Below are 24,814 nucleotides of genomic sequence, written 5' to 3'. Positions count from 1 at the left end.
CTCAGTGAAACAACATTACTGCACATCCCTGCTACAACACACGTTTATAAAAGGGATATATTCTCCTTCTTCCAAACGCTGAAGGGTTTCCATTCATCTGGCTGCAGCATGTCACAGAACTGCACTACAGCAAGATTATCTCTAGAAAGCCTGGGCTGTTATTCATATATTGAAACATAAGTAAGATATTATTGGTTTGGAAGCTGTCAAGACACTTCTCTGCGTGCTGCAACAGAAGTCAGAACGAGACATTATCCAGCCCCTACCCAAGGCTTCCATTGGACACGGGAAAAATCAAAGCCCAGAAATCCTTTGGGGTGTTGACATTATTTTCTAAACTAAATCATCACCAGTGTAGTTCCCGTTCATATAAAACTAATTTTATTTGAGATATAAAGCTTCTAATATAAACAAAGTTTCTGAAAGAAAAACAGGTCAATCATTGTAGCTGCCATGGCAAATAATATTGCAGATTTTTCATCTGTTAATACAGTTAATACACTACAGGGTCTGGGCACGTGAATGTCTGTAATCCTGGTCCCCAGTACCTTCTCCCCTGAAAAAGTAAAGTGGTACAGATGGATTTTTTTTTTTTTTTTAATAACCCTAGCCAGTAAAAACTGGAAAACGAGAAGAAAGCATTGGAAAGTGCATTGTTATTGGTGTGCCTGTATTGTATTAGCCCAGACATGTCTGTGCTTGGAAACAAATTGACTGCATCTCTTGGTAAATCAGCCCCTCTGTGGATAACGTACCAATCTCTCCCCAGATTAAAGAAGCAGCATCTGCTTATAAACACAAACCAACTGAGGAGCTGGCACTGCTGCAGGACTTCATGGCTTGTGTTTTCTCTGCTGTTCTTCATGTGCATGTAAGGATTGAAGTACAGCACATCTCTAACACCACATCAGGGGCTTCAGGTAAACCTCTAATTGCCCCATGTGTACCAAAAATGCATTTAAACAGAATTTTTAAAAGATAAAATGCATGCAAAGTATGTGATGGAGCACTTACCATGGACTCTTTAACAATTCATTACCAGCATCGGGTACAGGATGCATTTATTCTGAATTTACATGAGTGTAAGGAAGAACAGGTTTGGTCAAAATATCCTCCTGTGGCTTTAAAGATCCAATTAGGCAAAGCACGTTCCCAAAATGAAAGGGATGTTAATAGAAAACATCGAAGCAGTTGTTGGCTGACACAAGAATCCACTGAAATCCAAACAACCCCCCAGGACCTTGAATTGCCAATAGAAATGATCCATCAGAGCAGCTCAAAGGCACAGTCCCAAGTGTGCTCTGTTCCTCCGAAGGAATGTGAGTGAAAAAGCAGCTGCACTGTGGGATGGTGCCTTCAAACCTCCCAGCATTCCTGAATTAGCCTTTTACCAAAGACACAGCAAATCCCAAAGTTCAGTGCACGCTCTTTCGCCTCCAAAGCTCAAACAACTCGGTCCCAAAGAGGGCAAGTTTGTCATTAAAACACAAAAAAAACCCAAAAATAACAAAAAATCCACCCTGGCAAGCAGGCACTAACAGTGAATTTCCAAATATTTAGTGCTTGTGCTCTGCAGAGGTGAGATGCTTGTGCATCTTCAGACACCCCAGTATCCAGAAATGAGATGGAAACCCCTGAAATATCTTGGACTAAAACTGGCCGAGGTCAGAAGGTGTTGGTGCAGGCCAGAAAAGGGCTGCCAGACCCTCCCCTGCCAGGTGCACCCCTTTTCCAGCACATTTGCACCTGGGCTTATGTCCAAAATAAACCACTGAAGTCCCAAATCCCAAACATCAAAGATGAATGAGCACAAAGTATCTAAAATGTTTCCTAGTTTGGCTCAAAGTAGGAAATTCTGCAGAACTCAAGAAAGGATCAAGCTCTGCTCAACAGGAAAGAGACACTTGAAGCTGCCTCCCCTTTCACTTCATCTCAACAAATGTTTGATAGATTCAGGCAAAACAGAAAAATCCTGAAGATTATAAAATCCTTTCTCTACATACACAAAAATCACTCATTTCAGAACTCTGCAGTGATAAGAAAAGTAAGAAAAGCCAAAAAAACCATGCAGAAAGACTGAAACAGGAGTTGCTTCCCAGTCAAAATTTAAACACACAGCATTAAACATTTCCTTTTTTATCTTTATATTCCTGCAAAGTGTGAAAAGTTCTTGCTCAGAGAACTATTGCTCTCCTTGAACCGCACATGAAATTATCAAATATAGGTTTCAAGAACAAATATTGTCTCAAGTTGCAACAGCTTTCACCAAGTACTGCAAATGTTCTCCTGACACACAAATGGAGTTAAAATTTGGAAATTATTTCAAGTCCCACGTTCAGTCTGAGAAATATTCCTCACAGAAACAGTGTCTTTTCATTAGGATTTAACTGAATTCTGTATTATTTATTAGCAGACAAACGGGATGCCTTTTGTATTCCTAGTACACATTTCTGGGAGGAAAACTTGGGATATTGTGGTTAAGGTTGGTAGAGAGCATGAGAACATATATGGAACAAAAAGTGCAACCATTTGCATTTGGCTGCTCATTTGAACCCCGTGAATATTTTTGGATATTATTTTGTTTGGAGAAATCCAATCCTCCCTGAGCAGCTCTTTTCCTGTATGCAAAGCCCTGGCTTTGTCCTGCCCTGGGCCAGCCATGGAAGAGCCGACCCCGTGTGCTCCCACAGCCAGCGCTGGAAGTGACGCTCGTCTTTCATCCCTGCAAGCTGAGCCAGCCCCACAGCACACACAGATCAAAACCATCCCTTCTCCCATGGCATTTGGTGCAGGAAGCAAAGGGAACACTAGATCCTGCTTGAAGACAAAATCCCAAGTATTCAAGTTTCACACGTTCTGCAGCGGGTATTTCCCAGCTCTGGGAAAAGGGCAGCGGCACAACCCCAGGACAAAAACCCACAGGACAAAAACCATCTCGGTGGTACCAGTGTCCAATTGGACACCAAAGATGTTGGGAAGCATCCATGAGTTGTAGCAGTGTAATGGAGCAAAACAAAACATTTCTCCCATTTCTTTAAGCACCACGTGTACTTTGAGTGCAACAAAGTCCATGAGAGGAGCTGCACGTCCCTGTTTTTCAGGATAAAATATTCCAGAACACTCTGCACCGGTTCACTGCTGGATGAAAAGTGTCTGGAAACAAAGCAGCAAAAGCATTTTCTAGGGGAAAAAAAATTTGATTTGATTCTAAAAATAAGGAAAATACATCAAAGTAAATTTTCAGTGTACTTTCTTTGTGTGCTAGTAACAAGTACCATCATTAGCAGGACTGAGTTCATTCTTTGGGGTTCTTTTAAGGCAATAATATCCCACACCAGGGGTGGGCACATCGTGACTTTCACGTGGAAAGCCTGTCTTCCTTTACACAGGAAATATTTCAGCTGGCTGAAAGCAACTGCCCACTAAAGTTAGTAAAAGATTCATTACATGCATCCTCTAAAGGATTCTGGCAGAAAATCTGTCAGGCTCTGCTGCTCAGATTGACTGTCTTAATCAGCACTGCTGAATGACTGAGCCATAACCAGGATCTTTAGGATCTTGTAGGATCTTTAAGACAGCAAAGCAAGTGGAGATCAAAAACTATTTCCCTGCTGCACCTCAGTCATCTTCAGTGTAATCCTCAACATCTCTGGTGTCAGTAATTCCCAGTAAGAGCAGCAAACAGCAGGATAATATCAAGCCTTGATACCTGATTAAATGAAAGCTAAATTAGCACAATAATCCCTCAAGAACATAAGTGCCTTCTCAAGGAGCCTGACACCAGCTTATACAGGCAAGAGCAGAAAAAAGCCTATAAAACTCACTTCAGTGGGATAACGCAACAAAAGCTAAAGAAAGTTGAGCCTCCTATCACCACACATCCATCCCTTGCAACATTTCAAATGATTTTACAGTTCTTCTGACAGATCTGTACATAGACACCTCTCAGCAAATTACATGGAATATATACACACTTAATCCCTCCTTGCACTGTCGAGACAGAATTCTTCCCCTCAGGCCTTGTCAGTTATTACAATTAGTCCAGGTGAAGTTACCCTTGATAATCTCAGGAGATAATAACTGGCAGGAGGAATAGGATAACAGAACATCCGACAATTACAGGGTTTGGGTAGGGGATTTCTGTAGAGCTGACAACAAAATAAACAACACCTGATGTACAAACCTGTGCAGAAGCCTGAACTCTGATTTTCCCACAGCAAAGGCAGTGCCAGCATTGCTGTCCCTGTTGTGACCCTGCTGGATGGGCTGTGATGCCTGAGGCCACAGCTTCACTCATTTACTGACAGAGAACAACCCCAGTTAAGACTTTGGTGCTGTGCTCTGTCAAAACTTTCTGAGAAGTTGGCTGTACCAGAGGTGCTCCACCATAAATATAACAGAGACCGAAAAATTCACCCAGTGTTTTAGAGCTCCAAGCCCAGCGTCTTCAGAATGGCCTTGGATAAGAGAACTGACCAGAACTGAGTCTTCCCTCTTGGATGAGAGAACTGAACATGCCCCACAAGTGACAACAGAGCAACCTTAAATGATCAGATTCCCAAAAATCCTTGTGTACGTGTCCTGTTTACAGGAGTCGCTTCCACCACAAGATATTGTTACCCAACCAAAGGCCTCATGGCAAGGAAAAGCTGTCCATTTGCAGGTGGTTTCTCCTTCTTTATTGAAGAAATTCCCTGAAAATTCACTTTACCTGCTATTGACACTGAGACCACCTTTTTTTCCTTCCCCCAGTACCAACTCTCAACTTTTGAAGTTTTCAAGACAGATCAAAGAACTTCCCCAGAACCATTGGGACCTACAGAAATGCTGAAAGCAGAGCCACAAGAGTGATCAGTGCCAAATGTGGCTCCCCAGCGAAACCAGTTCAGGAAGGAAGGAATGGGCCAGTTCACTTAATGCCCAACCTATTCTGTCTCACCCTGAACAGTTCAACCAACAAAATATTTATATTGACATTCCCTGGAGGTGTTCAGCCTGAAGTGTGAGGGGTTGGTCATACAGCTCCTCATATCAGGACTATCTTTGCTGCTGGGAAAAGTAGGAGACAGATTTCAAGAAAAGATTTCAAGAAAATTGTTCAAGTTCTGCACGTAAAATACTCTCAAGTTTGTGAACATTTTGCTGCTGCTCAGGGTTCACTACACAGAGTCAGAAATACTCATTAGGATTTAAAAAAAGATCAATCACAAACGGGGAATGTAAGAATATAAATCACATCCTACAACAGGCTCTCAAAAGGAAAAGGGAAAATCAGATATCATCTCTCCCTATATAACACAAGAAAATCAAGGCAGTATTTTCTTTTAATCCCTGATGAAATACAATTTTGCTAATGATAAAGATTTCCGTATAGTGAGAGGATGCCTTTACAGCTTCTTCCCTTGCCTGGGCCTCTTTTTGGAGAATTTCTGTAGCAGAAGGGACTGAAAGAAGCAAAAACCCTTTAAAGGTTTTCACCAGGGTGTCTCAGGGCCTTCCTAAAGCTCTCTGCTGTACTAAGAATGCAGTTTATAAACACGTAAAATGCTACTGTTCTTAATATACTGGAAAACACTTTTTTTTCAACATAGAGCAACAAGCCCTGCACAGAAAAGATAACGACAACATCCAGCTTATGGGAATGACCCAAAACTCAGGAGAAAAGGGGTCTGGAGCTCCAATGCTGCTCCACTGCTGCATCCACTAGAATGCATTCTGTTATCCCACAGCAGGTTTCAATTATTCATCTCTTAATCAACTTCAGATTGACTTATTTAAAAGGATGCAATTTTAACAATAAATCTCATGGACAGTGTTAATTAAAAGCTAAATCTTGCCCTGAGCTGGACGCCCAAGGTCTATGAGAATGTTCACAGCCCATTTATTTACTCCAGCATTGTGTCAGTTATTGAATTACAGTAAATTAAAAACACAGTGACAGAGCAATAGCTGAAATAAGTGAAGCTTGTTGCATCTCACTTACAAAGGTTGCCAGACTTGGGCTCTGTCAGGCTGCCAAGAAAAGTGAATGTAAAAGTCAGGGGCCCTCAGTTCAGAAACATCCTCTGGTGAGCATGAAGTGTTGCAGCCTCAGAGATGCCAGCAGGCAGAACCAAAAGTCCACCACGAGCTATTCCTTGGCCTCCTGAAAGCATTTAATGATATAAATCCATCTTCCTGACAATCAGCTGGGAATTAAATGACCTGTTGCCACTGTAGGTGAGACACACTGAAAGCAGAGCTCAACGTGGTGCTCTCTCCACTCAGCACGTTCTGGAGAAAAAGAGATGTCTCCATCATGCCACAGATTTTCATTAAATTCACAGAGAGATAATGTGTTTTATAAAAAAAAAAATCAAAACATATGGAATGAATAATTAACATATACCAAAAAAAAAAAAGTAAAATGAAAACACACAGAATGCTTGTTACTCATACAGCACATCAAGTACTTCAGAGTAAACAAAACAATTAAAAAGACACTTCCTTTCATTTGAAGCCAAGTTAATTTTGGAGAAGAGATGTTCACCCATGATAACTGACCCCTTACAGGAAAAACTAGGAGAGGCAAGAGCTGTTGTAAATACAGCGTAGACTGCACAGGGCTCAGATATACATTAACTCTATAAAGGTGTCACAGGTGGGATATTCCCTGTACAACGAGGATGATCCCCCTTCATGAGGAGAAAGGTTGATGGAGGTCTTGCAAAGAGGACCTCACTTGATCAAAACCAGATCTAATCTTAGTTCTAACATTGATTTTATTTTTATATCATTTGGCCAAGCTTCTGTCTTCTCCTAGAGACCTCTGTGTGTTCACAATCACACTTATCTTTGAGGACAGAATGACTGAAACGGAATTCAGGGAGAGAACAAATCCCCTTTACAAGTTAAATGTTCCACAAGAGTGGATGTCAACATGGTAAAAGCTAAAGGCCCTACAGAATTTTGAAATGAAGGCCACCCAGACCCCAATCCCTCCTTCTCCAGCACGTGTTCTCACTCTGCAGGAGTGGCCATGGTGTTCTGTATGGACCAGCTACACTGTGGACACCCCCAGGCAGCTCATTACATTTACACCCTCCATCCTTTAAAGCTCGGCTTAGCGTCTTCAGGAGGGATTGGGCCACCAGAGCAGCTTTGCAGAGGAATGTTCACACTGTGACCGTGGAAGTGCACATCCTTCCAGGGCCAATCTCAAGTTCCCAGGGTAGGAAAACCATCCCCTGCTCTATTTCCAGTCTCTGGAGGGAATGTGTGAGGAGGTTATAAAGCTGCCGAGTGTTTTTCCCTCGCTTATCTCTGATCTCTCCATTTCCCATGGCCTGCTGCTGTGCTCCGGCTCACTGCTCCACCATTCCAGCTCCTTCCTGGATCTGCCTGGAACAGATGTTCAGGGCTCTGCTGCAGACAGACAGAGCATCTGGGAATGGGACAGGGGGATGCACCAGGGACAGCCCTGGGAGGGAAGGAGCAGAAGGTCACAGGAAGCCCTTGTGCTGTATCAGTTTCAGCACATGACCTGAGCAGCTTGAAAAAAAGCTTTTAATAAAATGCAGCCTTCGCCCAGAGCCTGCACCAACTTTTCTCAAGAACTCAGCCAGTTATGAAACTTTACCAGTACATTTTGGGATGGCAAAGTCCTAAGTTAAAGCTAGTCCCAAATCTCTGAGAGTGAACAAAAGCACATCCCTGTACAGCCCAGAGCATCAGCAGGGCTTAGACAGCCCATGGAACATCTGCACAAAGTTACCAGCACTTCTGCTCCAGCTCTTGGGGACAGTGGCTTGCCTGTACACACAGGGACTTGCCTTATTTATTATTTCTTTTAGCTTTCCCTGACAGAAAGGGCAGACAGATGTTCTTTGCCTTCAGTGTTCCCGAGGCACAATAAATACGCCCAGGATTCATGTCTCCAACGTGACATCATAGAATCAGAGAAACCTGAGCTGGAAGGGACCCAAAAGGATCATCCAGTCCAACTGCTGGCCCTGCACAGACACCCCAACAATCCCACCCTGTGCCTGAGAGTGTTGACCAAACGCTTTTGGAGCTCTGGCAGCCTCAGGGCAGTGACCATTCCCTGGGGAGCCTGTGTCCTGCAGGAAGAACCTTTTTCCTGATATCCAACCTAAACCTCCCCTGACTCAGCCTCAGCCATTTCCCAGAGCCCTGTCGCTGGTCACAAGAGCAAACAGATCAGAAGATCTCAGCAGGGCCCAGGTGGGTTAAGCCAGGCCTGGACCAGAACCACAGAACTGGCACATTCCAGCCAGCAGGAACACAGTACCCAGCCCCCACCAACACCATGATACAGGACATGTCCTGCAAGGGCATTTTTTGCAGTCCTTTACCCTCTCTGATCAACCAGACTCCATGCACCTCTCCAAAGGGGTTTGTTAGAACAGGATATCAAGCACAAAAACTCCAAGGAACTCAGTGAAGCAACAAAGCAGCCTTGACCTGAGCTTTCTTCTGCTCCTGCCTTGTGCATGAACTCCACGTAATGACTTGTTGAGAAACACCAGGGAAAACGCAGCTCTGTACACGGCACTGCTGGAACACAGCCCTGGCCCCACAGCCCATTTATCCCTGTCAGCCCCTCCTCCACGGCAGTGCCGTGGCTTTCTGCTCTGGTGGTGACCACTCCACACTATTTTTTCAGGAATCCTACCTAACAATCATCCTCCAAATCTGTGTCCATCCTGGCAACATGAACCATGGGATTCCATCCACAAGCCACCAGGCACTTCCTTTCATACACTGCCCTGCAGATTTACTTGGAAACAGTGGCACTCCACTGTCTCCACTTCAGGAGGAGATCCTGGAAAGCAATCTTCCTCACCCCGGGATGCTGGCATGGAAGCAGGCTGAGGAGCCTGGGTTATTGCTTTCCTCACTGAAGGGGTTCCTTTCTCAAGCTACTTCTTTTCCCCAAGCTGCCTGACTTTGGCAGAGCACCATTTTCAATATCATATTGCATTAGATTCCAAATATAGGCAAGTTCTTTTACTTTACATTATGTTCCCTGGGGGACTTCAAAGAACTTTACTATTAAATAATAGTAATATTTAGAGCTTTATTATTACATCACACACAAATGATATATATTTAAGCTGAAATTACTCATTTTTTCCACCTTGGCAAACTTCACTGTCCATCCTGTCGTTTCAGCCAATTAAATGACATTAAAACATGTCCAAGCCTCTCACATGCCACACTCCTGGCAAGGGCAGCAGCGACTTTGCTTGTAACAGCCAGAAAAAAAAAATTTGTAAGCTTCCTCTGCAGCACCTGACCAAATGAAACTTTAAACCAAATGTAGAATTTCAGGAATTTTAAAGCACTTCATCATAAAGGATGTAAAACTGCAATCACCACCCCCACAGAAGGATCCTTCAGCTAACACCAGTATTCTGTTGTTATTTACAAAGAACCATAGACAACTGCTCTCATTTATTCATTTCACTGTTGTTCCATTTATAAATGTGCAGATTCATTGACTTTCAATATCTCCTTGATTACAATGAAAAAGAAACCAGGATGACAAAAGCCCTATGAAGTCACTTTATTATTCAACTGGAGCAGCCCCAAACAACCCAGAATTTCTTTGAGCTCAGCTTTAGGGAGCTGGTTTCAAGACACAGCTCGGGGTTTGCTAATTTTTAAAAGCAGAAACCTGGATCAAAGACAGCATCTTAGCAGTAAAATAACTTGATTTGATACTCGTCTAAGTGTTTCAATACGGAGCAGCTGTCAGAATGCAGGCTGGGTTATCACCGTCCACACCTCCACCTCCGCACGGCCGGGCGTGAGACTCTCCAGCTGTGCCAGGGCTGCCGCGATTCCTTCGGCTCCGGGAGCGGTTTCCCCTGGGAAGCACCAGCACCCATCACCTGCATACCCACGGCGAGGTGAGAACATCCCACCGAGACAGCAGAAAGAACCTCAGTCAAGCAGGTTCCTAGGAACTGTTTGAGATACAACATTTCACTCAACAACTGTGTGAACATGGAACTTGCAACTGAGGATGACTGAGGGTTTTTTTTCCAGGGCGTGGGGAAGGAAAGGTTTACGCTTTTTCTTTTGTCTGAACTAACTTTCTACATGTTGCTGGCTTGCAAGACAATCGCTGTGTGCAAAGCAGCTGCATTTAGTTAGAGACTTTTTAAAAGAGTTTTCAACTCTGAGGTGCTCTTTTGAGTCCCAGCAGACTGCTGGATTTCTACATCTGTTTCCAAAGAGCGGGATCCAGTGTCACACCTCAAGGAAACTCTTTTTTTCCCCTCGCTTTGCCTACTTAAAGCTTTAAAACACTCCCCTACCCAACTCTCATTTGCAACCGTTTAAATCCCTGCGAGGACATAATTAACACAGCAGTTTCAGCAGAAGTTAATTACAGAAACAAAGAAACGATGTCCTGAAGATAATTTGCTGCTGCTTCAAGCCACTTTTGTCAAGAAATACAAGGCTACAACCTCAAACAGTGACATCTACCTTCATCCTCTTAGAGGCTTAAGGCAACAAAAAGCATTTGTTTGTTTTTAAACTCATTCCTGGATAGTGGCTGAAGCAGCAGCCTGTGACCCAGGGATGAAACAATTAACCACAGGGACTAATCAAGAGCTGTGGAACTTTATCTCACAACTTTCAAGGAAATCAGCAGCACCCCTACAATCTAAAACACAATCTAGAGATGTGTGGGTTTACTACACGCTTTTAAAATGTTTTTCTATTATTCACGCTTCTGTCATTGTGTCTCCTCACAAAGTTACATGATCTGGAAGAACAATAATCAAGCTGAACTGGGAATATCCAGAGCCACATACTGCAAAACATATCCAAGCTGGAGAGTTGCTGTTCCTTAAATTGACATTAACTTCGTGCTTTTATTTGGAACACTTGGGCCAGCCCGTGAGCACCCTTGGGGAGAGCGCAAGTTAAAGGCAGTGAATGTACAAAGCTTTTGGGCTTGTTTTGCTCCCTACAAGGAAAGGCCATGGACAGAAAGGCAGCAGCAGGAGACAGTGGTCCACATTCTCCTCTTGAAAATGTCAGGGTTAAAGGGTAGGGACTGAAGACTCTGTATGGGTTGGGTTTCTGATGAAGCAAAACCTATTTCCCCAACCATTAGAGTTACCTTAAAGAAATCTGTAAAACATTTTAGAACTGGCTTTTTCTTTGGTTTTTTAATTAGTGGTGGATGTTCAGGTTCCCTTAGTCTTCCACAAAATTTAGTATGGGGGAAAACATAGTATGTGGTTGAACATGTGATAGATGTCTATCTATATAAAATAAATAAATCACTTGATCTGCCCGTGAATCCACACTGCAAGCATTTGCCAAAGATAGTATTTAAAATGCAGGAAATACTTCACTGTGGAAAGTAACTGTACATAACAACAGATCACAGTCCAGGCTGGAAGGATCACCTGGTCCAGCCTTTTGTGGGACAGGGAGCCTGACTGAGATTATCCAGTCTCACCTTGGAAACCTCCACCACATCCCTGGGGTGGTAATTCCAGTGAATTATTGTTCTCACTATAAAAAAAATTATTTCTTATGTTGAGCTGAAACCCCTCTCTGTGTAACTTGTACTACATGACCTGTACTGTAATGACTACATTAATATATTTACATAAAGGTGAATTCATACACTGATAGATACTTCCCAGCAGAATCCACAGGAAATAAGAAATGGTCAGTTTTAGACCCAATGTGATAAGTTGCTTTATGTTAACAGGGTTTTATTTTTCCCCTTCCAGGCTCTTTGAAACATGCAAAAAATTCATATGGCCCTAAAGCTTTGAAATTATCTGAAAAACCAGGGGGGAAATGGCCTTTTTTCCCCTTTTAAAAATACAGCTATTTGTTAGGCACACAGAGCATTCCCTGGAGACACTAGAAATCAACTTTTGAAAATTTTCCCATTGAGATGTCAGGAAGAATTCCGACCTCAAGCTAGAACTCATCCAGCCATTGAATCTGCACCACGAGACTCCTGTGAGGCGCACTGGGACATCGGGAAGTCATTCCAGCACATCCACTCCCTCACACACAGTCCCGGGAACGGCATCCTTAGGGACACGCTGGAACACCGGGAGAAATCCAGGCACAGGGATGTGAGTTAGATCTGTTAGCTACAAGCAACTTTTTAGAGGCAGTTATCCCACAGTATTTACCATTTGGGTTCAATTTTGGCTTTTTCATCAACTTTTTCTCTTTAGCATTCACTTTTTTCACTTCTTTAAATATAAAATACAGGCATATGATCAACAGGACTTCTCTGAGGTGGCTCGTGATTGAAGTACCCACCACAAAACACTTCGGAGGAGCCGGAGTTCACGTATATCCAACCCTCAGTGAAATTCTCATGCAGGCGTCCAAAAACACTGCTCACTTTTTACTGACTTGGCCTGAAGGACTCAGTCCTTGCCCAATTCCAGCTATCCCGATTCCAAGGTCCCTTTATGCCTGAGCTACGCTATGTTTTACACGTAAATCACTCGCAAAAAGGCTGGAATCAGAACCCTGATAAAGCAGAAGGATCGCGGGGTAAATATCACTCGCTAACAACAGAACGGAGACGCTTTCTTTTTGCTGAAAATAAATAAATAGATAAACAAACATTTTTTAGGAGTACAAGGGGGGTGAGATGGCAAAACATGCCCTCAGAGCCGGATCTAAGGGACAAGTCCCCAGTGTGACAACACACCTCGGGCACCATCAATCACGGACCGCAAAGCGGGACCGCCTGGGAATGGTTACGCTGGGAATGCTTACTGGCCCCAACACTTGGAAAGAGCTTTTTTACGAAGCAATTAAACACAGACCGAGTGTAAACCCCCGAGTTCGTTAACGGGAGGCAGCGCGGGGACAGCGCTGGAGCCGCCGGGCTCCCCTCAGCGCCGGCCCCGCTCCTCTCATCCCACCCCGGCACCGCCGTGTCCCCCTTACCTTGCGTGGCGTCCCCGGGCTCGGCGCGGCTGCCCGCGCGCAGCAGCAGGAGCAGCGGGAGCAGCAGCGGGAGGCTCCCGTCCGCGCCGCCCGGCTGCTGCATTCCTGAGCCGGCGCTGCTCCCGCATCCACCGCGGGGCCGCCGCTCCTCCGTCCCGCGCTGGTGCCGGCGGGCGGGGAAGGCGGCGCGGCGGGGGAGGGAACGGGGCCGCCGCCTCCCTCAGCCCTGCCCGCTGTCACCGCCCGCCCGCGCTGCCCGGCCCCGCAGCGCCCCGGCGCGGCCGCCCCACAGCAGCCACCGCCGCCATTTTGTCCCCGTGCAGGGCCGGGGGAGCCGCCCGCCCTCAGAGCCGCCCCGGGGCGGCCCTGGCGGAGCTCTGAGGGCTGCGGTGCGGGGGTATCTCTTCCCCTTCCCCTTCCTCTTCCCCTTCTCGAGGGGCAGCCCTTCATACGGTCCCTGCGGGATTGTCGCACTTACGGGGGGAACGCTTTCCACAGAATCGCCTCCGGGATTATCGAGTCCAACCTGGGAGCAGACACAGAATCACAGAATCGAGTTGGAAGGGAGCACAGCGCGTTCTTTGGTCCGGCTTCCCTTCTCCATCATCCCGGAGCACGTGGCATGGGGCTGTATCCAGAGGGTTCTGGAATATCTCCAGTGAGGGAGATTGCACACCCTCACTGGACAATCTGTTCCCGTGCACGGTCATCCACACTGGAAGGGTTTCCATCCCTTCCCCTTCCCAGGGGTCTGCCCCTCATACAGTAAGCGCACTTGGAGAGGAGCAACTTTCACAGAATCACAGAATTGTTGAGGTTGGAAAAGACCTCCAAGACCACCAAGTTCAACCTGGGATAGATCCCCACCTTGTCAACAAGCCCAGACCCCAAACATGCTTTTCCCTCTTTCTGGTGATCAGAAACTGAGATTTTGGGCAGGAGGGTTGGAGTTCCCTCCTGCCCAATGGTGGATAACATTTTTGCTGGAGTTGGAGGACACTGCCAAAGCTGGTTGAAGCTCCGAGGAGTGATAGCTACTTTCCATCCAGGAGAATGATCACATTCCTAGGATGCTTAGATTGGGTTTAGGATTTCAAAAGTCGGCAACTGTTTAATAAAAAGCTCATAAGTAGAGTGGAAACAAGGACAAGATTAAAGGAATTTCCTCCTCACTTCCTGCTAGATCAGATCCCTTAGGCTTTTCTTCTGCCATATGAATCTTGTATTTCTTGTCAGACACTAATAGAGTTTCAAGAGGAGGAAGAAATCCAGATAAACATCTGGCAGCATGTTAGGGAAGGAGCTTGAGGTCTGGAACCACCTTCTCCTCACACATACAAACATGCACATCTTCCTCCTCTCACCAGCCAGGACAAGGACAGGAGATTATCCGCTTCCTCGGGAAAACTGACCAATAAACAAACATGGAGGAAATGGACAAGGCGAGCCAAGCGTGATGTGTTTTAGGATCTGGCGTGGCTCATGGAAGGGACTGTCAGCTGCTTGGCACCTGGGTGCCCGAGTTTCTGCAGTTGAGGTCCTTGAAGCACCGCCCCTAATCCAAGGTGAACAAGGGCAGGCCCAGCTCCAGCCAAGATCATCGGGCAAGTTCAGGGTGGCGAGGCAGGTCTGAGGTCAAGCTGAGAATCACCAGCAGCTCAGGCGCCATCCCTCAGGAGCCATTCCAGCAACAGGCACTGGGACACAGCGCAGGTCTGTAGGGATGAGGCAGGTCAAGCAGGGAAGTTGGTCCACAGCAGGGCCCATAGCCACACACAGGGATGCTGCAGTGACAGGCTCTAAGGGGGGCCAGGGCTGATCTTAAAGAGAGCCGCAGGCAGGGTGGGGTGGGTTGCAGTCACTAAGAACGATGAGTGCCCTCAGGGGCCTGACACTTCTCCTGGAGACAGGGAATACCGGGAATACCGGAGCTGTGCCAGCGGGAAGGTTAGGCCGTGCAGCTGGGATTGCGGTGCTGCGGCACCAGCCCAGGCTTGCCTGCCCTGACCCTCCGAAGTGACATTGCAGGTTACTTCTGGCTGATCTAACAGTGAGCTGCCCTCAAGGAAACACCTCCTGTGTTTTCTTGTGTTCACCCGGGCAAGGGCATTCAATGAATGCTCTGATGAGAGCAAATGGGAGCGATGTTCCCCCAGATCAGCCAGCTGGGTCCAGTTCCCCACAGCGGCTGGAGTCTCGGATCCTGCAAAGGTGAGTGGGACCCTTCTCCAGGGTCTCCACTGAACCACTGCTTTTGGCAGCAACTGCTGCTACACCTCTTCAGCTGTAACACAAAAGTGTTTCCTTCATCTCTCTGTTGTGTAATGAAATAACATGTCCATGAGATCCATATTCCTCTGAGCTGGGCACAGGGATAACCCACTAAAGATACAAAAACATTCTGTGGCAGATGCAGGAACTAAATGCAGATTCTCCAAGTTCTCATTTAGCTTCGAAGTTTAAGCTCCATGCAGCGTGAGAGGATAAATCATTTATAATTAAAAAACAAACCACTTATTTTTAGCTGCAAATCTACCAAAGTGCATGCAATTAGCAGATATAAATCACTTCCTGGCTCGCAGACTGCTCAGCACAGCACATAAATGAAAGTTAAAACATACGTTTGGGGAATACGTGGTACATCTGCTCTCAATCTGCAGCATTTGGAAATCAATACAAATATTCTCCCTGCTTTAACATGCTGCAGTCTGTCATCCCACAGTGGAAAGGCTAAAAATATATTAAACAAAGGAACTGGAGTGGACACAGCCCTAAAGACCCAAGAAGGGATATCACAGAGTATCCACAGTGATCTGATGGCAAGAAGAATTTGGGGTAGGGGTAAGCTCTGGCTTGGGAGGACAGTTGGAGTTTCTCCTCTGTGGTCTCAGGATGCTTGGGAGATGAAGTGCACACATAAAGCTTCAGAAGGTGACTCTGGGGAGAAGAATCAACCATTTGATACATGTCCACATATTTTAAAACAACGACAAGCTTGTAGTCAGTATCTTTGTGGAATTAGTTCCCGCAGGGAAAATGTATTATCCACAAAACTTTCTTCTTCTTCTTTTTTTTTTTTTTTAATGAAAAGATAGCAAAGAAGCTGTCTGGGAATGATTTGTAAGTACAATAAACCTCACAAGAGGATGATAAGCAGAGTATTGTATGAGAATCGTGTCAGAAGTACGGCAAAATAAAAGAGAAACATTACACATTTGTAGTTACTGACAATGTGTGTTCTTAAGTATCATGTCACATTAGAAAAGAATCCTTGTTTTCCTTTCCAGCTTTCACTAATATTCCTATTAATCTACACCAGATTTTCTGGTTCCACCCTTTGAGGCCATATCAATCATCCTTTGCCCACTTGAAATTCAACTGGAATTACACCAGTGTGTTCAGGCTTCCAGAGTCTAAGCTGGAAGTGAGGTTAGAACTCCCCTGGATTCCTAGAATCTGTGCATCCATGGAAAGACTCAGTGTAAATCTGATTTCACCATGGATTTTTAAACCATAAGATGAAAAACAATTGCTGTTCCATTAAAAGTGGAAGATTTAGACGTAACTTATACTGAGTTCTTTAGGAAAGGAATTCTGTCTAACTCAGGTGAAAACATTGTCCACTTGATGCCAGCTTTATTTTCTGGTGAAGTTTCAGGAGCAAGTGCAGCACAATGTGTTTATTTAAAAGGGATGGGAGGTATGAGAGTAAGTAGTTTTATCCTGAAGGCAGCAGGTCAGGCCAGTGAGGAGGAGCTGATTTGTGCCAGTCTTTGCAACAGCTCTGTCCTCCTCAGGTGGAATCTTTCCTTGCTCTAAGAGGAAAGCAAAGGCTCAGCAGCACAGGGAACAGGGAGCACTGTGGGGCTCAGGGGACAGGGGGAGCCCTGGGGAATGGCACAGGGAGCATCAGGAGGTGAAGGTCAGCCTTGTTCAGATAATTTCCTTCAGTCTGTGGTCTGGGAGCACTTTGAAAATTGGCAGAAAACTATGGAAAAGATGAAAGGAAAAGCCTTGAAACAGACCACAATTCTTTCATGTGTGTATTACACTGGAACTTTATATATGTGAATAAATATACATATATTTATATCTCAAGGAGGACTGTGGTTCTTCACATCCCTGAATGACGTACCTCCATAAAACATACCATCACCCTTCTGGGAAAAGGAGGGTGACAATGGGACACCAGCACCAGCAACTACTTATAACATATGCAAATATTGCACGCTTCTTACACATTAGTTTTGTTGTTTGTTAGGACTTTTTCCTTTGAACTGGCACCCCAGCCTTTCATTCCGTTTGACATCCATTGTGCTGGGCACTTTGGAAGTGCTCATTTAAGGAGCAGACGTGGTGCAGTCAGTGGGAGAAGTGTGTAACAGTGACACTTCCAAACACTCACCCAGGCTGTGCATTCACGCTTCAGGTGCTGGGCTTTGTAGTATCCTTAGGGAGGGAAACTGCAATTATTTTATGTCTTTCTCATTAGCTCCAGAAGGGAGCGTGGAAAAGAAGGGCATGGATTCACAGCTCAGTTTGGGCATGACCAAGTTGTCCTTTTGCAAAACATCTCAGGTAATTTCAGGTGAAACTGCTCTGTAACTTCCAAGTTCCTCACACAGAGTTTGTTTGCTTCTTCCAAAAGGAATCAACCAACCCAATCCTCAAAAAATCTGATTCAGAGAGAAAGTTATTAAGGCAGTAGTTTGGAAAACTGAACAAATATTACACCCAGTTGTCATAATCCATCACTTCCCACCACTTGCAGGGAGCCCCAGCCCCTTCCTGCCAGCAAGGACCACAGCATCTTCAGGATGAACAAGGAGATTTCATCACCACCTAAACATTCTCATCTTTGTGGCCAGGCATGTGAGGCAGTAAAATACTTCAATCATTAGAGGAAGGAGAAGTCACAATTTTGCAGGAGAAAAAAGAGATTCCAGGGCTGGTGGTTTGACAGGTTAATAAGAAGGCCCCCTAGTCAGCCTTTACAATTTATTTACTTGCAAGTCTACACAGGGATTTGGCACCTTCAACAGGTTTTTTATTCCAACAACATTTCAATTCACCTTTAAGACTTCCAATTAAGACAAACACTGGGATCCACGGGTGGAATTTGCATGGAAGTTAGCGGGAGGTTGGCAAAGCCCTGAGAGCAGGGTTAGGTATCAGGTTTATAGACTTGTATTGTCCTATCTACATCTCGTATTTTCCCACTCATTTTGCAAGGTAAAACTTTTATTGCTATCAGCATGAGTTTTAGCACGGCACTAACCCAGAGATGTGCCCCACCATGAGCTGAGGTACCCCGTTCACGTAGAACAATTTGGCTTGCACTAAATCTTCGCAGGCGAATGTTTGGTTTAGTTCCCCCATAAACCTCGTCTGCCCGGATTATATATTTTGGCTCCTTTTATTTTGACTCTGGTGGCTGAATTTGCAGTGGGCTTAAGTGATTTCAATCCCACTCCCAGCAGCAGCAGAGCTGCAGCACAGTGGGGATTTCTCCTTGTGTAAATACAGGGCCTCGTCTGGCAGGATGCTGAGGGCACTGCCGTGGTGGGGTTCCAGTGGGATCCCGGAGAGCTCAGCACCTCCAGGGAGAAATTCCAGCCCCTGCAGTGGCCAAGGCCCCCAAGAGTGTCTGTGGTCCCTCTCTATGGCCCTTTGTCCCATCCCAGTCACAGCACACAATGCATCTGCTTATCTCCTTGTGAATCACAAACACTAAAATGTTTGTTTTCCTGTGTTACGAAGGCACACTTCTATCTGCAACAAAGAATTATGTCAATTATGAGGATGATGAAGACGTTTTCTCCCTCTAAAGCTCTGTGAAATTTAACTTTCTCTCACATGGGTGTGGGGGTTTTAAATAAAGTAGTATTTCAATAATGGCTTCAGTGGGATTTTTAAATTATTTTCCTCTATTTAGAGTTGATTTTTTTAAAAAAATCCATTTCAATTCCAATGAAAATGTCTCTGATCTGATAAAGGAGATGAAGTCACTGCACAGGCTTACTATTTTATTTCCATAAGGTTTGAAAGTTTTGTTCCCTGCAGTGTTTTGGAGCCCAGGAGTATTCATCTGTTTTGTAAAAGGAAAGTTCTACGGAACAACATTTGGTCACTGTTGTCTGAATTTCATTATTCTGTTCTCCAGACTAGCAGAGGGGAAAAGTGCAAGTTAGCTGGGTCACAGTCTGAAATGTGAGAGCAGTCAACTTTTTCTGAAGTTTATGGGAATGAAAGGAAATTTAATACTGTTCAAAAGAAAGATTTAAAGTTGCATCATGTGAAAACAATTGGAGAAGTTTAATCCCAAGGTCTTGGGTTATTTGGTAACTTACATGACCATTTGTCAGCCTGCAAAAGATGGAGTTGGCTTTGCCTCTGTTAACAGTTGGCCTCTGTTTTGGAGTGGTTTTGCAGTGCCAAAGGAACAAACAGGAGTTATAGTGGGTTTATAGACCACTACTCGTTCTATTCTTCTGCAGCCTTTCAGCTCCTGACATCCTGCTCGGCTCCTCGGGCTGCCGGCGCAGCTCTCCCACCGCTCTGGGAACATGTGCTGACAAGCCTTTCATGGGAGAGGGGCTGCGGGGCCTGACAGCTTCTCAGACTTCTCAAAAAGCTGAATACATATCCATAATTTAACCTTTACCTCTCAGCCTGCTCCAGGCCTCATACATTTCATTGTATGTGGGATAAAAGCCATGGGACCCTGGGATGTAACTGAATAGTTAATGTTTTGTAATGTTTCCAGTGTATCATTTATGCTAAAAGATGTTGATTGAAGCATTCTTTACATTCAGATCAGTTTCTGTGGAGCAAATTGAAGTGAAAATCTACAGAGCTTTGAATGCATAAAAATTAAAGAACTTTTTTTCCAGACGGCTCCAGCACAAATTCCATCAAATAACTCTTAGCAAAGTCTCTTGCTGTTGAGAAAATTCTCAGGAAATGTAGCCTGAGCCTCCCTGTGTCATCTGCTTCTCCTGCCATGGATACATCCATGGATTTGGCATCAGCACCTCCTGTGTTTGGCCACCACTCTACAGATATTTAAAATAATGGGAATCATTATTAAAGAGGGAAAAAACGGTGTCAAAACAAAGACAACTTGGTTTTGAAGGATGTTTTAAATATTGGTTTGAGGGAGTTGAATCCCACAGGAGTAACTTTTAAGAAGATCTTTGGGGTGTGCACAGGGTCGTGGCTGTGTAGCTGCCGTGCAACTGGACAAAGCTGAGGTTTAATCCATTTAACTCAGGATGAAGCCTCTTTCCCTGTGTTTCTCAGTGCAATTAATTTATAACTTGCTTTTACCAGCTCTGAAAACAGGAGTTTATGTGGTTTGCTTTTCACCTGATCATTCAGTGACTCCTCAGACATCCATGCTGGAGCTTGTGAAGTCTTGTGTTCCCCACACAGAACTGCAGAAAAGAAATGAAATCCAGAGAAGAAAAATACTGTATATGGAGAAGGTGGTAATGTGGAAGACTGTGAAGGAGGCTACAAAGGAGGAAAAGCTGGAAACAAGGGGAAAAGGAGAGGAAAAGAAACTCGTGAATGTAAGATAAAAATCCAGTGTGCAAGCACTGAGCTACAAACCCTTGTGCGCAATTGTGAGGAACTAGTGCACAGTGACAGGAATCTGTTGCACTTCCCTGGACCTAAAAAACAATTCCTGTGAACCCCCAGTGGCATTTTGCCGTTTCCATCAGCCCAGAGGTCATGGCAGAAGAAATCAGTAGGAGCTGAGGTGTTCTGTACCTTCTTCCACACACAATAAACTTCACAGACGTACACGGGGACATTCAGTTACTTGGTGGCTTTTCAAGCCCTGTATCTAAAATTGAGAAATGCAGCTCAGCTGTTTTTTTAAGACATCTACAACAGTCACTTCAAAGCTGAACGTACAAGAGCTGCTTAAAAATTGCCTTTGATTCCCCCTGATGGAGAGCTCACCAGTGCAGCCAGGGAGCTGAAACCACAAATGTCTAATGTCACTTTTGCTGCTGTTTAATTCGAACTGATCCATCCCATTCTCTTCTTTTTTATTGAGAAAGCAGCAAAATAAAATGTCTTACATTGCTCATTCTGCCATAAATGTTATCAACAGTGAATGCTTGAAATGCTGCCAGGAGCTGCCCTGTCCCACCTGCTGCTGGGAGTGAAACACTAATTAACAGCCCTGGACATTTTTACTTGGCAATAAATTAAAAAATAAACAGCTTCAATTTACATTCAATTTCCCTACTTTCCATACAACCTAAATATTCAACTTTCATCACAGCAACAATTTAATCAGGAAGACACTGAAAGCTAAAAACCAGTAAGTGTAGGGGAAGCTCTGACCTCTTGAAACTGGAGGGAGCTCAGGTACTCTTGAAAAAGGCACTGAACTGGGCCAAATGCATTTTAGCATTCCAATAAAATCCCATTTATATTTTTAAATAACACCCACATACTAATTAACTTCTTCAGCCTAAGATGCACAGAACTGCTTCTTTCATTTTGCTTTGGAAAAGGCTGTGCTTCACCCTGAAAGTTGTAGGTATTTAAACTAGGCAGGACCAGCATTTAAATTCATATATATGTATTTTTTCCTCTGTCATCCAAGTAGTCAAACTTTCAAACAGCTGGAACTTCTTGTGAAGGGACAAACACCTCTAAGATGCTGCTGAGTCAAATTAAACCCCAGCATTGTTTAAAAATCACATTATTTCCTTTTGTAGGAGCTGAGCAGCTGATTAATGTCCTCATAAAGCATCTCCTTTGAGGCTGACTGAAATTACAGAGTATTATAACACTTTTCTCTTTGGGCTGCACTGGCACAGGATGGATTTGTAGTGTCTGTCTTTGGTTTTTTACCCCGAGAGGCTCTTTGCAGACAGGCAAAGCTCCCTGTGCTGCTGCCTTGTCCGGTGTTCAGCTTTGGTGCTTCCAGCAACAACCATCCCACTCATCCCTGCTGGACCTGATCATTCCTGAGGGTCTCCGAGCCCCAGCATGGGAGGTTAATGGCATTGTGAAGGGACACAGATGACTGGGAATTTCGTGCCAGAAAAAACACAAGCACTCTGCTTGTGAACTTCCTAAACTCCTCCGCTTCCCCCCAGCTCCCCCCACCTCCCTGGAGCAGTGGATAAACACGGAGTCAGATGATTCAAAGCTTTGCACACTCACTCGCTCTGACATGGGGCTTGCTTGGCCTTTTATTCTTTCCAAAACTTACCTTTTTTTTTCCCCTTCCTTTGTGCTCTGGATGCAAGGAAGGACTGGAAATAGCAGAGGAGGGACTGTGGGGATTCCCCGATGTGGAGCTTTGCACCATGGCAGGAGCTGCAGCACATCTGAGAGTCACCCAGGGGCACCCAAACGGGCACCTCGAGGGAGCAGGGCTTGGAAGGTCCTGCCAGGTTGCTTTCACAGAGGAGAAGAGGGAGGTGAATTGAGCTGAATTGATGCTAAGTCTTTCTAAGCCATGTCACGATATCAAATATAGCCATGAAGTGCAGCCAAACTCCTCCAGTGTTCAGCTCATCCCTGCTGGTTCCAGAAAGTTTGAAATTATGGCAAATTAAATGTGCCACAGGCAGGATTTTTCACCAGCCTTTGCCTTGCTGTAGTAGAAGGGACCTTAAATCTCATCCAGTTCCTGCTATGGGCAGGGACCACTTCCACTGTCCCAGGCTGCTCCCAGCCCCAATGTCCAGCCTGGCCTGGGAACACTTCCAGGGATCCAGGGGCAGCCACAGCTGCTCTGGGAATTCCATCCCAGCCCCTCCCCACCCTCCCAGGGAACAATTCCTTCCCAATCTCCCATCCAGCCCTGCCCTCTGGCAGTGGGAAGCCATTCCCTGTGTCCTGTCCCTCCATGCCTTGTCCCCAGTCCCTCTGCAGCTCTCCTGGAGCCCCTTCAGGCCCTGCCAGGGGCTCTGAGCTCTCCCTGGAGCCTTCTCCTCTCCAGGTGAGCACCCCCAGCTCTCTCAGAGCAGAAGGGCTGTAGCCCTGGGAGCATCTGATCCCCATCATCATTCAGATCCATCCCAACAGCTGCAGCCTTGGCTCCTCTCACACACTGTCACACGAGGAGCCTGGATGCATTTCAGACCTGGACTGTTGCTCCTCGCTAGGATTCCTCATCCTAATTAAAACTTAATTTGTTCCCTGCAATCAAGCTGTATGTGTGGAGCTGAGTGATCAGCCCAGAGGAGAGTGGGAGTTTACAGAACTGAAGTGCAGGTGGGGTGCTGGGAGCAGCAGGGTCAGCACTGACCTGGAAAGCCATTTCCCAGAATGGATATATCCCTGTTATCCCTGTTGATTCTGGCTCATAATCACAACCTGTGGAAATGAAGGCAGTAAAACCAAATCCCTCTCTGTTCTGGAGCTTTTATCCCTTCCAGTCTCTGTTTATTCCACCCCACTGCTCCCACCTCCACCCCAGCACCACATCCTGATCCTGTCCCATTCTTACCATGCTTCCCTGACCTGCTCCTTCACCTGCAGTCATTGGCCCCAGCCAGGCCCTGCTTTTTTATGGTCCCAGTTCAGCATTTCTGGGATCTTCCCAAAGCCTCCCACAGCTGGGGAATGTGAGGGAATACCAAGGGAAGGAATAAGACAAGCTCTTCTGATGATGGTGAAAAAGCACAGAGACACAGGAATGTGCTGATGGTCCCACATCCCTGCTCAGTGTCTGAAATCTCAGGGAACAAATGAGATTTTATTTGATTTGATGTAATAATTGTTTTAGTTCATCTGCTGCCACTTTCTCCACCTGAGCCTGGGCACAGCTGTCAGTGCTGTGATGGGGACATGCCAAATAACACCTTTTTTCAGTGGTACCTGGAAATTTTGCCCAAACCTCTGCGTGCTGAGGATCTGGGGATTAGACTTTGAATTTATCACATGGAACTACTCCACCAATGGCAGCAGTGTGCAGTGTTTGCCTGAACTGTTTTAGGTAGCCTCAAACCTGTGGTTTGTGCCAATATTTCGGCGTGGGAGCCCATCCTTGGGGACCAGCCTGTGCACTCACCAACGCTTCAGAGATGCAGGAATTGTGACTGAATCCCGGGATTATTGATGAAATCACGAGTGAGGAGTGGTGAAATCCTGCCTCAGCTGGAGGTGGCCAAGAGACTCTTTACCAATGCTGCCACCTAGAGAGAGACAGTCCATCTCCAGGGTGGAAAATCCTGCAGGAAACGAAGATTTCAGAGCTTTTGTGCCTCAAGCACAGGGGTTTAACCATCCCCTGTGTGCTGGGGATCACCCTGGACACTGGTTCCTGCCAGCTCGACTCCTGGCCATGGCACCGCTGCGTGACCAACCAGGCTGGGACAAGGAATTCCTGAGCACAGTTTGGGCCCTGGGCTGAGCTCTGCTCTGGGCTGGGCTGGGGGTTGCTCTTCCCAGGAAGCTTTTGGGATGTGTTTCCATCTCTGTGCAGTGCAAACTGCGCCCAGAAATGAGATCCTGCCTTACGTAAAGGTTACAACGCTACGACTGCTGAGACATCTGGATCTCATCGGGCTCCTCCGGGACAGGAGTCCTGAGCTTTGGCCTGGAGAGAGGCAGAGGAAAAGCAGGAGTCATTTTTCATGCAAATCTCCATCTGCAGAGGGTCTGATTCTCTGCAAACTCCTCCATGGTCCATGGCTTTGGCAAAGGCAGATCATCAAATGCTGCAACAGACTGACCGTGCTCCCCTGTTTCCTGCCCCTGACCTGGAAGGGATCCACCATGATCCAACCCAGGGGGAAAAGTGGATTTCCTGAGAAAATCAGAACCTTGGGAGTCTCCTGTACCCAGACCTGCACCAGCTATCCTGAACCACAGCTGC

At 45.6% G+C, this 24,814-nt stretch overlaps 1 protein-coding gene and 1 long non-coding RNA gene across 3 annotated transcripts in view; both read right to left on the bottom strand.

The window, feature by feature from the left end:
• The window catches only part of ROR1 (receptor tyrosine kinase like orphan receptor 1), a 147,138-nt gene extending 133,999 nt beyond the window's left edge, over window positions 1-13,139 (bottom strand). The window contains exon 1 of one of the 2 annotated variants that reach the window (XM_032118015.1): window positions 12,958-13,139. In XM_032118015.1, the coding sequence (XP_031973906.1) occupies window positions 12,958-13,060 (103 nt within the window). In that variant the 5' untranslated portion in view covers window positions 13,061-13,139. Of the gene's footprint in view, window positions 1-11,955; window positions 12,035-12,957 lie in introns of those variants that run through there. The other variant, XM_032118016.1, reaches the window with a different exon arrangement.
• A 3,429-nt stretch (window positions 13,140-16,568) lies between these two features.
• Window positions 16,569-22,670, bottom strand: LOC116448051. Its single transcript, XR_004241791.1, has 2 exons — window positions 20,326-22,670; window positions 16,569-20,012 (listed from the first exon to the last, which is right to left on the bottom strand). It is a non-coding gene; the product is annotated as an uncharacterized LOC116448051 (long non-coding RNA).
• Between the last annotated feature and the right edge of the window lie 2,144 nt (window positions 22,671-24,814).

This window comes from Corvus moneduloides, chromosome 9 (assembly GCF_009650955.1).
Source record: "Corvus moneduloides isolate bCorMon1 chromosome 9, bCorMon1.pri, whole genome shotgun sequence".
Taxonomy (NCBI): domain Eukaryota; kingdom Metazoa; phylum Chordata; class Aves; order Passeriformes; family Corvidae; genus Corvus; species Corvus moneduloides.
The sequence above is the reverse complement of the archived record's forward strand: the minus strand, read 5'-3'. Positions and strand labels throughout refer to the sequence as shown.